This window comes from Aegilops tauschii, chromosome 5 (genome assembly GCF_002575655.3).
Source record: "Aegilops tauschii subsp. strangulata cultivar AL8/78 chromosome 5, Aet v6.0, whole genome shotgun sequence".
NCBI classification, from domain to species: domain Eukaryota; kingdom Viridiplantae; phylum Streptophyta; class Magnoliopsida; order Poales; family Poaceae; genus Aegilops; species Aegilops tauschii.
In genome coordinates this window covers 435,823,785-435,840,953 of record NC_053039.3, presented here as the reverse complement: position 1 = coordinate 435,840,953, position 17,169 = coordinate 435,823,785, and the positions used below count along the sequence as shown (strand labels likewise).

Genomic DNA, 17,169 nt, shown 5'->3' with positions numbered 1-17,169 from the left:
CCGACCACGAGGCAGGCAGGCAGGCCGGAGCTTGCTTTGACCTCGTTTTCCCTTTTGCTCCGAGGCGATGGCAGCGTCCACCGACCCACCCATCCCATGCGATCCGCGATCGGTCTCTTGGCTCACTGTAAAGTTGCTCAGTTGGGCGGGCACACACGCTCCGATTGGGTGATTTTGGATGTCAGCGTGGCCGGCGAGGCCTGCCGTCACTGTCGCCAACAGTGCAGGAAGGAGGTGAGAACGCGGAGCAGAAACCGGTGCGACGGGGACGTGACAGCGCGGCGGGCGCCCGGACAAACAAGCGTACACGCCCGGACTTGGACTCGCCCAGACCCGTCCCCGTCCGCCGGCCCCTCCACACCGCGTGGCCCGGTTCCGCACAAAAGGCGGCACCCCACCCGGGGCAGAGCACACCACCAGGCAGCAGCAGTCCAGCCCAGCACCTCCACCGCCACCTCGCGCGCGCCATCAGCTAGCTAGGATAGGACGTGCCCCGTCCCCCCGCCGAAACCGCGCCGAGCTTTCTCATCCCGCTCCGTCCACGCCGCGATCCACACCCTTCCCTGTCCCCCACCCCCCTCCTGGAAATTCGGCACCTTCACACCGCCCTATAGCTACCAGTACAAAACACGAGCCAGCCTTCCTTGCACGGCTACTCTGCTCTCCCCTGCTCTGCTCTTCCCCTGAGACGGACGGCACACGCCCCGTTCCTTGCCTGTCGTCCCGTGGCGCGCACCGGCGCTCGAGCCGAGCCCCTCACGCCCGCCACCGCGGCAGCTCGCCAGAGAACGCGCCGAGAGATGAGCTGCCTGGGGTGGCTCAACAGGAGGAAGGGGTCCGGGAGCGGGAGGCGGGGCTCCTCGGCCTCGGCGCCGGCCACCACGATGACGACCATGACCACCACCACCACCACCACCACCACCACCGGGTCGGCGGTGAGCACGAGCCGGTCGGACGACTCCGGGGCGGGGCGGCCCACCAGCAAGTCCACGGGCTCCGCCTCCTCGCAGCGGAGCATCTCCTCGCTCTACGAGGAGCGCGGCCACGGCCAGCTGCGCGCCTTCGAGTACGACGACCTCCGGGCCGCCACCAACGACTTCGGCCGCGCGCAGAAGCTCGGCGAGGGCGGCTTCGGCGGCGTCTACAAGGGCTTCGTCCGCCCGCTCGACCCCCGGGCCGACCGCATCGCCGTCGCCGTCAAGCGCCTCAACACGCGCGGCCTCCAGGTACGCTCCCCCACCCACCCATGCCATGCCATGCCGCCATCCCTCCCTCCATCCACCAGCGAATTACGTACAGTAGTTTCCTATTCTGTTCTGCTCCCCGCGTGATTCAGTGTCCAATTATTTACGCACGCCCAGTTTTGTCAGAGTTTTGGGGGGCATCTGAATGTGACTGAATCTAAGGAAATTTGCTCCGGACAAAGAAGAATCCCACTTATTTTGAGAGTTTGTTTCCGATCAAAATTAATTTTTTGAGAATTTGTTCAAAATTGTTCCTCTTGGTACCGCTCAATGGCCGATGCACTACTGGGGACGACCAGAAAATGCAGGCAGAGAGCTTCCAGTGAACTCGGCCACTTTTTTCCACCCAAAAATTGTATTTATGTGCACGGGTAGTGTTTGCTCTTGCCAAATTTGACCAAGTGTTCCATCATGCGCACTGAGTCGCCGACTAGAAGTGCAAGGGATTATTAACAGATTCATGGAAAATTTGTTCAAGTGCGGTTGATCCGTAGAAAGCAAAGGCACATTAGGCCTTTTTGAGCTGGCAGGGAAACGAGGGGACATTTCTGGGTTGCAAAGTCTTGAAATTGGTCTCTTTGACTACTATACTCGGAGGTTAGAGCTTATCTGCCAGCATGCGTAGAAAAAAAAAGAAGTTTGTTAGGAAAAAGGGAGGGGAAATGCAGGACTTTCAAGGATCAAATATTGACTATAATAGTCTAGATTGCTCTTGCAATTGGGCTGTGGCGGTCAGATTTGGTACTAAATTTTATCGAAGAGTACTTCAATCATTTTGGAGCAGTTCAGCTCCTGGGGAACACATTGCTATGATTGAGTATATGATTAAATGAGAGCATACGCATGATAGTATTTTTTTATCCATCAAAAACAAATGCTGACAGATGGGAGGATATAATATTTATCCTAACATTCTGGCATCTTGAACCATGATACTACTTTTTTTTCAAATATATAGACACGTGTACGAGTTCAGAATTGAATAAACATTAAAAGTAGTAAACGGTGCCCCACTTCGTGTGGCACGCAGGAGAAATATGGAGTCCAGAAAAGGATGTATACCAACCTTACATGTACGTTCAGCATCGCAGTATCCAATTAGCCCAATCAAAGGAGACAAACGGCCATAATGAAGTGTTCTTGAGGGCAAACCATTACGCTAATGTTGTTGCTGTTCTTAGTTGACTACTATTCACTTTGAGACCAAATCCTGGTTCATGTACCTAGAAAAGAAAGGTCAGCTAGAAACCTAGAATTTTCAATTCTTCGTGCCTATTTATACATTGCTTGCTTACGGATAATCTGCGAGCAACATAAGACTTCGTCCGGCACCATATTCTTATGTTTGCGTATTCAAATTTGATGTTGTTCTACTGACTGGGCTACTGCTTCTTCCTTGACCGGTTGAAAAAGGAAATTTTTGCAAGGCACAAATTCGAATTGCTTAGTTTTCGATGTTTACTTCGCGTTGTAAGACTAGACTACTATTTAATGTTAGCGCCGTGACATTTTCTTAATTGCTCGTCAAATGAGCAGTCAGTTTTCAATGTTTTTATATATCAATATTTTTCAATTCTTAATAGTTTCTAGATATTTATTTTTCGTGACAGGGACATAAGCAGTGGCTGGCAGAAGTACAGTTCCTTGGGGTTCTTGAGCACCCAAATCTTGTAAAGCTTCTCGGATATTGTGCCGTTGATGGTGAAAGGGGGGCCCAAAGATTACTGGTCTATGAGTACATGCCCAACAAGAGCCTGGAAGATCACTTGTTCAGCCGAATCCATCCTGCTCTCTCGTGGAACAGAAGGCTTCAGATTATCTTGGGTGCCGCTGAAGGATTGGCTTACCTCCATGAAGGGCTGGAACTTCAGGTATACTTCAAACATCATTGTTCACAATTCGAAAAAGAAACATAATTGTTCAGCTGTTTGATAGTTCCTTCCGAAATTTCATTTATCATCTTGCAAAGAAATCCCCTTGGTAAATTTTGTGAATGTCGCAACCCACCCGCTAAGCTGCACCAGTGGTGCCAAACAAAATCTACAGGAAAGGCAGCATCATCTTGAGAATCTGCAGTTTTCTTAGTATTCAGCCTTCAGAAATGGGTTGCTGTGCTGTTTAGTGTTTGAGCCGTGCATCCATGTATGATCTATAGCAAGAGATCATCGTAGGGGTCAACGACGCGCACTAGAATTGACACCACTATGCACGTGTGAGATTCCTGAAGTTTAGTCAAGGACCACAAAATCTTGAAGTTGGATAGGCTAAGAAAGCATGCTAGGAGAAGTCATGTTCAGTTCCCCACCACTACGTGCCTGTGAGATTCCAGGCAGCCAACTTTGTTGGAACTTTCTGAAAGCGCAGTTCAACATTCGTCGGTGCTTCGACACGCAGCCAGCGTATTCGATTTCCCCTACATTTCTCCTAGCGGGGCTGTTGCATCAAGCGTTGGGGGTCTACTATAAAGCATAAAGTAGTTAGTGAAGACGCGGTTCATATGGTTGGTGAGTATTGAGACATATCAGCTGACAGGGGAAGGTTAGTAGTAGTGATCATGACTTTAATTTCCTCAGGCCCTTCGTTAGTGTTCTTCAAGGTTTGTTTGGAACATTAGAAAAAGGGAAATCGCGCATCCACGACGGTTTCTCTAGCCTTGTAGTATGCACTACAGAATTATGTTCTTATGTAGTAGTATCAGTTCTTTTTTCTGTTTGTAATCTAATCTGAACTCGTCTGTTTTGCTAGGTGATCTACCGGGACTTCAAAGCGTCGAACGTGCTGCTGGACAAGGACTTCCAAGCGAAGCTATCAGACTTCGGGCTCGCGAGGGAGGGGCCAACAGAGGGGAACACTCATGTCTCAACTGCGGTACGTCGCCATCTTTTTGACCCAGATACTAAGAGAAATCTCAAGTTGCACGCAACCACATTTTGCCTCGACCATTTGGCGTTTCACCAAGATTCAGTCGGTCCACGGCTGCCACTATAAATGTTGCTGACCCGTGGTGGCACTTGCTCCCACGCATGTTGTTTGTTTGATGTGCACCTGATGACAAGCTTGTGCTCCGTTTGTCAATGGCGCCTCCCTCTTCTTCTGCATTTGACTCTGAATTTCTGAAACGTGGTTGCATCGACATTGTGTCAGCATGACATAGAACACACACTTGCAACTACTATGTATATATTCTCTCCCCTAAACATTTCTTCTCTTTTCATGTGGTGATCAGGCTGTGGGGACGCACGGGTACGCGGCGCCGGAATACATCGAGAAGGGGCACCTGACGGCGAAGAGCGACGTGTGGGGCTTCGGGGTGGTGCTGTACGAGATCCTGACGGGGCGGCGGTCGCTGGACAGGAACCGGCCGCAGGGGGAGCAGAAGCTGATCGAGTGGGTGGTCCAGTTCCCGCCGGACAGCCGCAACTTCCGCATGATCATGGACCCCAAGCTCCGCGGCGAGTACTCCTCCAAGGCGGCCCGGGAGATCGCCAAGCTCGCCCAGAGCTGCCTCCTCAAGAACCCCAAGGAGCGGCCCGCCATGAGCGAGATCGTCGAGGTGCTCAGGCGAGCCGTGCAGACCGAGCAAGCCTATGTGGACAAGGCACCCGTCGCCGGCAACGGGAAGAGGGTCAACGTGGCGCCGCCGTCGAGGAGGTGACTGATGTGCTGTCGAGGAGAATTCCTTGTCCCTCCTTTTAGGCGAGGTTTGCGTATAGCTATGTCAACATGAGTTTAGATGATTTGGGTTGTCGGATTGTTGATAGTGTTTTCCCCTCTTCTTTGAGGCTCATTTGAGTGAAGAATCAGTTACTGTGGAATGCAAATTAACCAGCCAATACTTAAGTAGGAGTAGAAACCCTTACCTGTTGGAGGAGTCATTGCTCATATAGTTCAATAGTTGGATAACCACTCTGAGAGCATCTCCAACAGGTGCGCAACGCGCTGCGCGTTAAAATAATCTTTACAACACTGAAATAGCAGCACTGATATATCTCACCTTGGGTTTTGTAAAGTATCGTGAAGCAAAGGGAACATCACATGATAACAAAAGGTTCATTCAAGTATCATTCGTGTAATCATAGGGATCGATATGGATATCCACGGTTATACTATCGATCATTGAACGAAGGGGTTTCGTTCATGTCTATGATTTATCGAACCTACAAGGTCACAAGCTTAAGCTAATCAAGATCCTATGAGTGTTAGTAGGAAGGGAGTATCGAGGATTTATTTGTGAAATAGTTCAATAATATCCGGAATAGTTCCTAGAGGAACCGGAAACGTTTTGAGGTCACCTAAAGGGTTTCGGAGTTTATCGGGCAAGACCGGGTATTCTCGATAATTAATATATAGGTGGAAAATATTTACGGCGATGTTAAATCATATATAAAAGGCCCTAGTAATTGTTAGTGGGCTTTTACAATTGATTAAATAGCAATGGGCCTTAAAATGCCTAGTGGTGGAAGGCAACTTGGGCCACGAAGACCCAAGTGGAGGAGGCACCCCCACCCCTTTCCTTGTAGGCGGAGGAGTCCAACTCCTCCTCCCTTGGCCAGCGCCCCAAGGAGGCTTTTTGTCCTTGGTGGCTGCCCCTCTCTCCCCTCTAAACTATATATAGAGGAGGTATTGGCCCTTTTTTTCATACAAGTTTTAGGTGTCTCCTCTAGCCCAATACTACTAGTTTTAATTGAGATAATTAGAGCTAGTCCTAGTTCCTCTAATAAGTGGGAACACGGTTATACAAGGAAGCTCTAATATTCTCCACTAATTCTCTGCGACGATTAGTTCTGGACGGCGAAGCGCTGCTGGATCGTTCGAGGGATGTTGTGCTTTCGGTCTTCAGTTCGAGGGATCGTTCATCGGCAGTACAAGGGACTCCAAGTACGATCTATACCGACTCGTCTGCTTTCGCTACAAACTCTGAGTTGCTAACGATCATATCCAATCCCCTAATGCACCTTCATATTGTTCCTGGGTGTTCATAGGGCGATTTTTTTGTTTTCTGTTACGTTTCCCAACACTGTTACCATCTAGCTCTGATCATCTAGCTTGGGACCCCCTACCCGAGATCTGTCAGATTTAGCACCGACACCCCCCTTCTTCCACCTCCAAACAAAAGAAATTAGCTGCATGTTTTCCCCACCATTGTTGACCCCATGGAGCTTGCTTTCTCTCTATTCCTCCCATGACTCTTGCTTCTTTTTGAGGGAAAAGAGAGATGAAGTCTAGATCCGTGTTCCCACCATTGTATTTTCTTCTCTAAGTGAGGGAAACCTCTTGGATCTAAATCTTGGAGTTCTTTGGTGTTCTCTTTTTTTGTTTTTCCTCTCATATTCCTCCATAGCATTAGTTCTTGTGGTGGGACTTGGGAGAGAAGGACTTGAGCTCTCCGTGTCTCTTGCCATTGTATATGGTGCATCAGTTTGAGTTCTCCACAGTGATTCGTGAAAGTGAAAGTTGAGTAGCTTATTACTCTTGGGTGCTTGGTAACCTATGAAGGAAATATGCCCTAGAGGCAATAATAAAGTTATTATTTATTTCCTTATATCATGATAAATGTTTATTATTCATGCTAGAATTGTATTAACCGGAAACTTAGTACATGTGTGAATACATAGACAAACATAGTGTCACTAGTATGCCTCTACTTGACTAGCTCGTTAATCGAAGATGGTAGAGTTTCCTAGCCATGGACATGAGTTGTCATTTGATTAACGGGATCACATCATTAGGAGAATGATGTGATTGACTTGACCCATTCCGTTAGCTTAGCACTTGATCGTTTAGTATGTTGCTATTGCTTTCTTCATGACTTATACATGTTCCTATGACTATGAGATTATGCAACTCCCGTTTACCGGAGGAACACTTTGTGTGCTACCAAACGTCACAACGTAACTGGGTGATTATAAAGGTGCTCTACAGGTGTCTCCGAAGGTACTTGTTGGGTTGGCGTATTTCGAGATTAGGATTTGTCACTCCGATTCTCGAAGAAGTATCTCTGGGCCCACTCGGTAATGCACTTCACTATAAGCCTTGCAAGCATTGTAACTAATGAGTTAGTTACAGGATGATATATTACGGAACGAGTAAAGAGACTTGCCAGTAACGAGATTGAACTAGGTATTGAGATACCGGCGATCGAATCTCGGGCAAGTAACATACCGATGACAAAGGGAACAACATATGTTGTTATGCGGTTTGACCGATAAAGATCTTCGTAGAATATGTGGGAGCCAATATGAGCATCCAGGTTCCGCTATTGGTTATTGACCGGAGACGTGTCTCGGTCATGTCTACATAGTTCTCGAACCCGTAGGGTCCGCACGCTTAAAGTTCGATGACGGTTATATTATGAGTTTATGTGTTTTTATGTACCGAAGGTAGTTCAGAGTCCCGGATGTGATCACGGACATAACGAGGGGTCTTGAAATGGTCGAGACATGAAGATTGATATATTGGACGACTATATTCGGACACCGGAATGGTTCCGGAGGTTATCGGATATATACCGGAGTACCGGAGGGTTACCGGAACCCCCCCGGAGGTTATTGGGCCTCATGGGCCCAAGTGGTGGAAGAGGAGAGGCGGCCAAGGGGCAGCCGTGCGCCTCTCCCCCCCAAGTCCGAATTGGACAAGGAGGGGGGCCGGCGCCCCCTTTCCTTTCCCCCTCTCTCTCCTTCCCTCCCCTCTCCTACTCCAACATGGAAGGGGGGGTCCTACTCCTGGTGGGAGTAGGACTCCTCATGGGGCGCGCCAAGGGTGGCCGGCCCCCTCCCCCTCCTCCACTCCTTTATATATGGGGAGGGAGGCACCCCCTAGAGACACAACAATTGATCCCTTGGATCTCTTAGCCGTGTGCGGTGCCCCCCTCCACCATAATCCACCTCGGTCATATCGTAGCGGTGCTTAGGCGAAGCCCTGCGACGGTAGAACATCATCATCGTCACCACGCCGTCGTGCCGACGGAACTCTCCCTCAAAGCTCGACTGGATCGGAGTTCGAGGGACATCATCGAGTTGAACGTGTGCTGAACTCGGAGGTGCCATGCGTTCGGTACTTGATCGGTCAGATCGTGAAGACGTACGACTACATCAACCGCGTTGTGCTAACGCTTCCGCTTTCGGTCTACGAGGGTACGTGGACACACTCTCCCCTCTCGTTGCTATGCATCACCATGATCTTGCATGTGCGTAGGATTTTTTTTGAAATTACTACGTTCCCCAACAGTGGCATCCGAGCCAGGTTTATGCGTAGATGTTATATGCATGAGTAGAACACAAGTGAGTTGTGGGCGATACAAGTCATACTGCTTATCAGCATGTCATACTTTGGTTCGGCGGTATTGTTGGATGAAGCGGCCCGGACCGACATTACACGTACGCTTACGCGAGACTGGTTCTACCGACGTGCTTTGCACACAGGTGGCTGGCGGGTGTCAGTTTCTCCAACTTTAGTTGAACCGAGTGTGGCTACGCCCGGTCCTTGAGAAGGTTAAAACATCACTAACTTGACGAACTATCGTTGTGGTTTTGATGCGTAGGTAAGAACGGTTCTTGCTCAGCCCGTAGCAGCCACGTAAAATTTGCAACAACAAAGTAGAGGACGTCTAACTTGTTTTTGCAGGGCATGTTGTGATGTGATATGGTCAAGACATGATGCAATATTTTATTGTATGAGATGATCATGTTTTGTAACCGAGTTATCGGCAACTGGCAGGAGCCATATGGTTGTCGCTTTATTGTATGCAATGCAATCGCCCTGTAATTGCTTTACTTTATCACTAAGCGGTAGCGATAGTCGTAGAAGCAATAGTTGGCGAGACGACAACGATGCTACGATGGAGATCAAGGTGTCGCGCCGGTGACGATGGTGATCATGACGGTGCTTCGGAGATGGAGATCACAAGCACAAGTTGAGGATGGCCATATCATATCACTTATATTGATTGCATGTGATGTTTATCTTTTATGCATCTTATCTTGCTTTGATTGACGGTAGCATTATAAGAAGATCTCTCACTAAATTTCAAGATAAAAGTGTTCTCCCTGAGTATGCACCGTTGCCAAAGTTCGTCGTGCCCAGACACCACATGATGATCGGCTGTGATAAGCTCTACGTCCATCTACAACAGGTGCAAGCCAGTTTTGCACACGCGGAATACTCAGGTTAAACTTGACGAGCCTAGCATATGCAGATATGGCCTCGGAACACTGAGACCGAAAGGTCGAGCATGAATCATATAGTAGATATGATCAACATAGTGATGTTCACCATTGAAAACTACTCCATTTCACGTGATGATCGGTTATGGTTTAGTTGATTTGGATCACGTGATCACTTAGATGATTAGAGGGATGTCTATCTAAGTGGGAGTTCTTAAGTAATATGATTAATTGAACTTCAATTTATCATGAACTTAGTCCTGTTAGTATTAGCATATCTATGTTGTAGATCAATAGCTCGCGTTTAGCTCCCCTATTTTATTTTTGATATGTTCCTAGAGAAAACTATGTTGAAAGATGTTAGTAGCAATGATGCGAACTTGGTCCGTGATCTGAGGATTATCCTCATTGCTGCACAGAAGTATTATATCCTTGATGCACCGCTATGTGACAGACCTATTGCAGGAGCATATGCAGACGTTATGAACGTTTGGCAAAGCTCGGTATGATGACTACTTGATAGTTTAGTGCACCATGCTTTACGGCTAAGAATCGGGGCTTTAAAGACGTTTTGAACGCCATGGAGCATATGAGATGTTCCAAGAGTTGAAATTAGTATTTCAGACTCATGCCCATGTCAAAAGGCATGAGACCTTTGACAAGTACTTTGCCTACAAGATGGAGGAGAATTGCTCAGTTAGTGAGCATGTGCTCAGAATGTCTGAGTAGTACAATCACTTGAATCAAGTGGGAGTTAATCTTCCAGATAAGATAGTGATTGACAGAGTTCTCTAATCACTATCACCAAGTTACTAGAACTTCGTGATGAACTATAATATGCAAGGGATAAGAAAACGATTCCCAAGCTCTTCGTGATGCTGAAATCGACGAAGGTAGAAATCAAGAAAAACATCAAGTGTTGATGGTTGACAAGACCACTAATTTCAAGAAAAGGGGCAAAGGGAAGAAGGGGAACTTCAAGAAGAACGGCAAGCAAGTTGCTGCTCGAGTGAAGAAGCCCAAGTCTGGACCTAAGCCTGAGACTAAGTGCTTCTACTGCAAAGGGACTGGTCACTGGAAGCGGAACTACCCCAAGTAATTGGTGGATAAGAAGGATGGCAAAGTGAACATAGGTATATTTGATATACATGTTATTGATGTGTACTTTACTAGTGTTTATAGCAACCCCTCAGTATTTGATACTAGTTCAGTTGCTAAGAGTAGTAACATGAAACGGGAGTTGCAGAATGAACAGAAACTAGTTAAGGGTGAAGTGACGATGTGTGTTGGAAGTAGTTCCAACATTGATATAATCATCATTGCACACTCCCTATACTTTCGAGATTAGTGTTGAACCTAAATAAGTGTTATTTGGTGTTTGCGTTGAGCATGAATATGATTTGATCATGTTTATTGCAATACGGATATTCATTTAAAGTCAGAGAATAATTGTTGTTCTGTTTACATGAATAAAACCTTCAATGGTCATACACCCAATGAAAATAGTTTGTTGGATCTCGATCGTAGTGATACACGTATTCATAATATTGAAGCCAAAATATGCAAAGTTAATAATGATAGTGCAACTTATTTGTGGCACTGCCGTTTAGGTCATATTGGTGTAAAGCACATGAAGAAACTCCATGCTGATGGGCTTTTGGAATCACTTGATGCTTGCGAACCATGCCTCATGGGCAAGATGACTAAGACTCCGTTCTCCGGAACAATGGAGCGAGCAACTGACTTATTGGAAATAATACATATTGATGTATGCAATCCGATGAGTGTTGAAGCTCGCGACGGGTATCGTTATTTTCTAACTTTCACAGATGATTTGAGCAGATATGGGTATATCTACTTGATGAAACATAAGTCTGAAACATTTGAAAAGTTCAAAGAATTTCAGAGTGAAGTAGAGAATCATCGTAACAAGAAAATATAGTTTCTACGATCTGATCGCAGAGACAAATATTTGAGTTACGAGTTTGGCCTTCAATTAAAACAATGTGGAATAGTTTCACAAACTCATGCCACCTGGAACACCACAGCATAATGGTGTGTCCGAACGTCATAACCGTACTTTATTGGATATAGTGCAATCTATGATGTTTCTTACCGATTTACCACTATCGTTTTGGGGTTATGCATTAGAGACAGCTGCATTCACGTTAAAAAGGGCGCCATCTAAATCCGTTGAGATGACACCATATGAACTGCGGTTTGGCAAGAAACCAAAGTTGTCGTTTCTTAAAGTTTGGGGTTGCAATGCTTATGTGAAAAAGTTTCATCCTGATAAGCTCAAACCCAAATCGGAGAAATGTGTCTTCATAGGATACCCAAAGGAGACAGTTGGGTACACCTTCTATCACAGATCCGAAGGCAAGACATTCATTGCTAAGAATGGATCCTTTCTAGAGAAGGAGTTTCTCTCGAAAGAAGTGAGTGGGAGGAAAGTAGAACTTGATGAGGTAACTATACCTGCTCCCTTATTGGAAAGTAGTTCATCGCAGAAATCTGTTCATGTGACTCCTACACCAATTAGTGAGGAAGCTAATGATGATGATCATGTAACTTCAGATCAAGTTACTACTGAACCTCGTAGGTCAACCAGAGTAAGATCCGCACCAGAGTAGTACGGTAATCCTGTTCTGGAGGTCATGTTACTTGACCATGACGGACCTACGAACTATGAGGAAGCGATGATGAGCCCAGATTCCGCGAAATGGTTTGAGGCCATGAAATCTAAGATGGGATCCATGTATGAGAACAAAGTGTGGACTTTGGTTGACTTTCCCGATGATCGGCAAGTCATAGAAAATAAATGGATCTTCAAGAGAAAGACGGACGCTGATAGTACTGTTACTATCTACAAAGCTAGACTTGTCGGAAAAGGGTTTTGACAAAGTTCAAAGTGTTGACTACGATGAGATTTTCTCACTCGTAGCGATGCTTAAGTTTGTCCGAATCATGTTAGCAAATTGCCACATTTTATGAAATCTGGCAAATGGATGTCAAAACTACGTTCCTTAATGGATTTCTTAAAGAAGAGTTGTATATGATGCAACCAGAAGGTTTTGTCAATCCTAAAGGTGTTAACAAAATGTGCAAGCTCCAGCGATCCATCTATGGACTGGTGCAAGCATCTCGGAGTTGGAATATACGCTTTGATGAGTTGATCAAAGCATATAGTTTTATACAGACTTACGGTGAAGCCTGTATTTACAAGAAAGTGAGTGGGAGCACTACAACATTTCTGATAAATATATGTGAATGACATATTGTTGATCAGAAATAAATGTAGAATTTTCTGGAAAGCATAAAGGAGTATTTGAAAGGAGTTTTTTCAAAGAAAGACCTCGGTGAAGCTGCTTACATATTGAGCATCAAGATCTATAGAGATAGATCAAGACTCTTGATAAGTTTTTTCAATGAGTATATACCTTGACAAGATTTTGAAATAGTTCAAAATGGAACAGTCAAAGAAAGAGTTCTTGCCTGTGTTACAAGGTGTGAAATTGAGTAAGACTCAAAGCCCGACCACGACAGAAGATAGAAAGAGAATGAAAGTCATTCCCTATGCCTCAGCCATAGGTTCTATAAAGTATGCCATGTTGTGTACCAGATCTATTGTATACCCTACCACTAAGTTTGGCAAGGGAGTACAATAGTGATCTAGGAGTAGATCACTGGACAGCGATCAAAATTATCCTTAGTGGAATAAAGATATGTCTCTCGATTATGGAGGTGACAAAAGGTTCGTCGTAAAGGGTTACGTCGATGCAAGTTTTTGACACTGATCCAGATGACTCTAAGTCTCAATCTGGATACATATTAAAAGTGGGAGCTATTAGCTAGAGTAGCTCCGGCAGAGCATTGTAGACATAGAATTTGCAAAATACATACGGATCTGAATGTGGCAGACCCGTTGACTAAACTTCTCTCACAAGCAAAAACATGATCACACCTTAGTGTTAATCACATAGCGATGTGAACTAGATTATTGACTCTAGTAAACCCTTTGGGTGTTGGTCACATGACGATGTGAACTATGGGTGTTAATCACATGGTGATGTGAACTATTGGTGTTAAATCACATGGTGATGTGAACTAGATTATTGACTCTAGTGCAAGTGGGAGAGTGAAGGAAATATGCCCTAGAGACAATAATAAAGTTATTATTTATTTCCTTATATCATGATAAATGTTTATTATTCATGCTAGAATTGTATTAACCGGAAACTTAGTACATGTGTGAATACATAGACAAACATAGTGTCACTAGTATGACTCTACTTGACTAGCTCGTTAATCGAAGATGGTAGAGTTTCCTAGCCATGGACATGAGTTGCCATTTGATTAACGGGATCACATCATTAGGAGAATGATGTGATTGACTTGACCCATTCCGTTAGCTTAGCACTTGAACGTTTAGTATGTTGCTATTGCTTTCTTCATGACTTATACATGTTCCTATGACTATGAGATTATGCAACTCCCGTTTACCGGAGGAACACTTTGTGTGCTACCAAACGTCACAACATAACTGGGTGATTATAAAGGTGCTCTACAGGTGTCTCCGAAGGTACTTGTTGGGTTGGCGTATTTCGAGATTAGGATTTGTCACTCCGATTGTTGGAGAGGTATCTCTGGGCCCACTCGGTAATGCACATCACTATAAGCCTTGCAAGCATTGTAACTAATGAGTTAGTTACGGGATGATGTATTACGGAACGAGTAAAGAGACTTGCCAGTAACGAGATTGAACTAGGTATTGAGATACCGACGATCGAATCTCGGGCAAGTAACATACCGATGACAAAGGGAACAACGTATGTTGTTATGCGGTTTGACCGATAAAGATCTTCGTAGAATATGTGGGAGCCAATATGAGTATCCAGGTTCCGCTATTGGTTATTAACCGGAGACGTGTCTCGGTCATGTCTACATAGTTCTCGAACCCGTAGGGTCCACACGCTTAAAGTTCGATGATGGTTATATTATGAGTTTATGTGTTTTGATGTACCGAAGGTAGTTCAGAGTCCCGGATGTGATCACGGACATAACGAGGAGTCTTGAAATGGTCGAGACATGAAGATTGATATATTGGACGACTATATTCGGACACCGGAATGGTTCCGGGGGTTATCGGATATATACCGGAGTACCGGAGGGTTACCGGAACCCCCCCGGAGGTTATTGGGCCTCATGGGCCCAAGTGGTGGAAGAGGAGAGGCGGCCAAGGGGCAGCCGCGCGCCCCTCCCCCCAAGTCCGAATTGGACAAGGAGGGGGTGGCGGCGCCCCCCTTTCCTTTCCCCCTCTCTCTCCTTCCCTCTCCTCTCCTACTCCAACATGGAAGGGGGGAGTCCTACTCCCGGTGGGAGTAGAACTCCTCATGGGGCGCTACAAGGGTGGCCGGCCACCTTCCCCTCCTCCACTCCTTTATATACGGGGAGGGAGGCACCCCCTAGAGACACAACAATTGATCCCTTGGATCTCTTAGCCGTGTGCGGTGCCCCCCTCCACCATAATCCACCTCGGTCATATCGTAGCGGTGCTTAGGCGAAGCCCTGCGATGGTAGAACATCATCATCGTCACCACGCTGTAGTGCTGACGGAACTCTCCCTCAAAGCTCGGCTGGATCGGAGTTCGAGGGACGTCATCGAGTTGAACGTGTGCTGAACTCGGAGGTGCCGTGCGTTCGGTACTTGATCGGTTGGATCGTGAAGACGTACAACTACATCAACCGCGTTGTGCTAACGCTTCCGCTTTCGGTCGACGAGGGTACGTGGACACACTCTCCCCTCTCGTTGCTAATCAATTTTAAATGTTTCAAAAAATTCTGAATATTTTTATGAATGTTGACGAGAAATGTAACTATGAGTCCCAATTTTTTTAGATCTAAACGCTAAATGAAAATTGAGAAACGAAAATGTGAAATCTAGCATGAATAGTGTCATAAAAAGACAAAAGCAACATTTGACAATATTCACAACTGAATTTGTCTTTTTTGTTTCTCAATGGACATTTCAAGTTTGGACCTGAAATTTTTAGGGGTTGTAGTCACATTCCTTGTGAGCATGGGGAGCACCTGAAATTTTCCCGAGAGGGAATATTTGGGTAGCAAAAAATATTTCTGTTTTAACACATTGTTGAGGAAATCGTTAACTGTAGCTGCTCGGTTGGCTGGCGAGTAGGAGAATTAATAGGCTAATTTGCAAGTTAATCGATAATTCAACCAATTAATCAGTCGATTTATATTTTTATTGGCAACTCGGTAACCTTACGAGTTGGGATTAATCGGCAAGTTAACTTGTTAATCGGAAGAATTCTTGAGCAGGGCTTTTACAACAGACCTAAATACTGGATACCTAAAATTTCAAAAGTAAATAAAATATGAAGGTAACACATCATTGCAAAATTTAGACACTACTATGGCAAGTTGCACACCAAACATAAAATATACATTAAACATCAGTAAGATAATAATTTAAAAATATGTACCACCACATTGCAATAAAACTAGCTATATTGCCATAAAAGCTAGCCCTAATACTCACCATCACGGCGAGGTAATTGGAGGAAATGTTCATTATCCCCTCGCCCCCTGGTCATTGGTGGTAGGCCGACTCCACCTTCTCCTCCTTGTGGAAGAGCTCGACATCGAACTCGTGGAATAACTCGGTGTTGAGGCTGGCGATTTGCTCACACTCTCACTCGATCTTGCATGTGTCCTCCAGTGACTCAAAGAACGTGTTGTTCTGCGTGAGGAGCTGTGGGTTCTCCTCGACGAGCTTGGCCACCAAGGCGGCATTGACCCGCTCAGCCGCGGAATGCGCCTTGGCCTTGTTGTGGTCCTTCTCCTCGGCCTGGGAGACGACCCTAAAGGGAGGCGTAAGAAATGTCGTGGTGGGGGGAGTCGGCGGGAAGTTTAGCCTCGCCTGACTTCCAAAGAAGTGGTGCTGTGACGTCATAGGCACGCGCCGCCTTCTCTCGAGAGGCGAACTTGCCAAGCGACGCATGCTTGCCCATGTACGGGTTGTGGATCTCTATCGCCTACTTGCCCCTCAGCCGGAGCCCAACACCGCGGTACCTAGGGGGTGCTTGGAAGGTTGTGACATCTCCTATGGTGAGGAAGAGGTCAGGGGAGGCATGGCGCAGTCGTCGGTGCATCAAGGACATCTGGGGTGGCGTGGCTAGGCAACGAGGTCGGGGGCGGGGTCCTTGGTGGCGATTTCGGGGGCGGCAGGCAAGGTCGGCGGTGGGTGCGACATATGGAATCAGGCGACGACGGGTTGGTAGTGGGCCCCAGGGCGACCGTGGGAGTGGAGGCAGCGACTGTTGGAATCGGCTGGGACGGATGCAGGCGAGGTAGTGGTAACGTTCAAATGGGCGGCGGTTTGAATTCCCGTGGCTGCGTTTTTGGTTTTGGTAGCGTGGTAGGGAGGACCTATATGCTAGTCTTGGATAGCATAATTTAGGTGGCTACTAAATTTCTTTTGGTATCCATGTTGTTTTAGGTCTGGTGTTGGAGCCTCTTTTGACTAAAAAGTCTAAAATTTCTGTTTTTTATGTCCACTACTGTTTTTTTTTACATGTGGTTTTGTAGTTCTCTACCTTCTAGCAATAAAAGATACATAAACTTCACATATTGTAAAAATGATCTAAAACATGAACAGTCGATTTGAGGAAAAGTATGATGGCTGGATGAGGGGACTGAACACAGAGTTTACGCTGAAAGTGCCATCGCAGGATCTTACAAAT

General features: G+C 46.1%; 1 protein-coding gene across 1 annotated transcript; it reads left to right on the top strand.

The window, feature by feature from the left end:
- Positions 1–410: 410 nt before the first annotated feature.
- LOC109749130 (probable serine/threonine-protein kinase PBL19) lies at positions 411–5,065 on the top strand. The gene is made up of 4 exons (XM_020308117.4): positions 411–1,226; positions 2,855–3,115; positions 3,990–4,112; positions 4,471–5,065. Exons 1-4 carry the CDS (start codon positions 801–803, stop codon positions 4,897–4,899), a joined length of 1,239 nt encoding a protein of 412 aa, XP_020163706.1. The 5' UTR covers positions 411–800; the 3' UTR covers positions 4,900–5,065.
- The last annotated feature ends 12,104 nt before the right edge of the window (positions 5,066–17,169 follow it).

Coding starts and splice junctions, on each gene's coding strand:
- LOC109749130 (XM_020308117.4), top strand. CDS start 801: ATGAGCTGCCTGGGGTGGCTCAACAGGAGGAAGGGGTCCGGGAGCGGG. Junction 1,227..2,854: donor TCAACACGCGCGGCCTCCAG/GTACGCTCCCCC, acceptor TTTTCGTGACAG/GGACATAAGCAGTGGCTGGC. Junction 4,113..4,470: donor ACACTCATGTCTCAACTGCG/GTACGTCGCCAT, acceptor TGTGGTGATCAG/GCTGTGGGGACGCACGGGTA.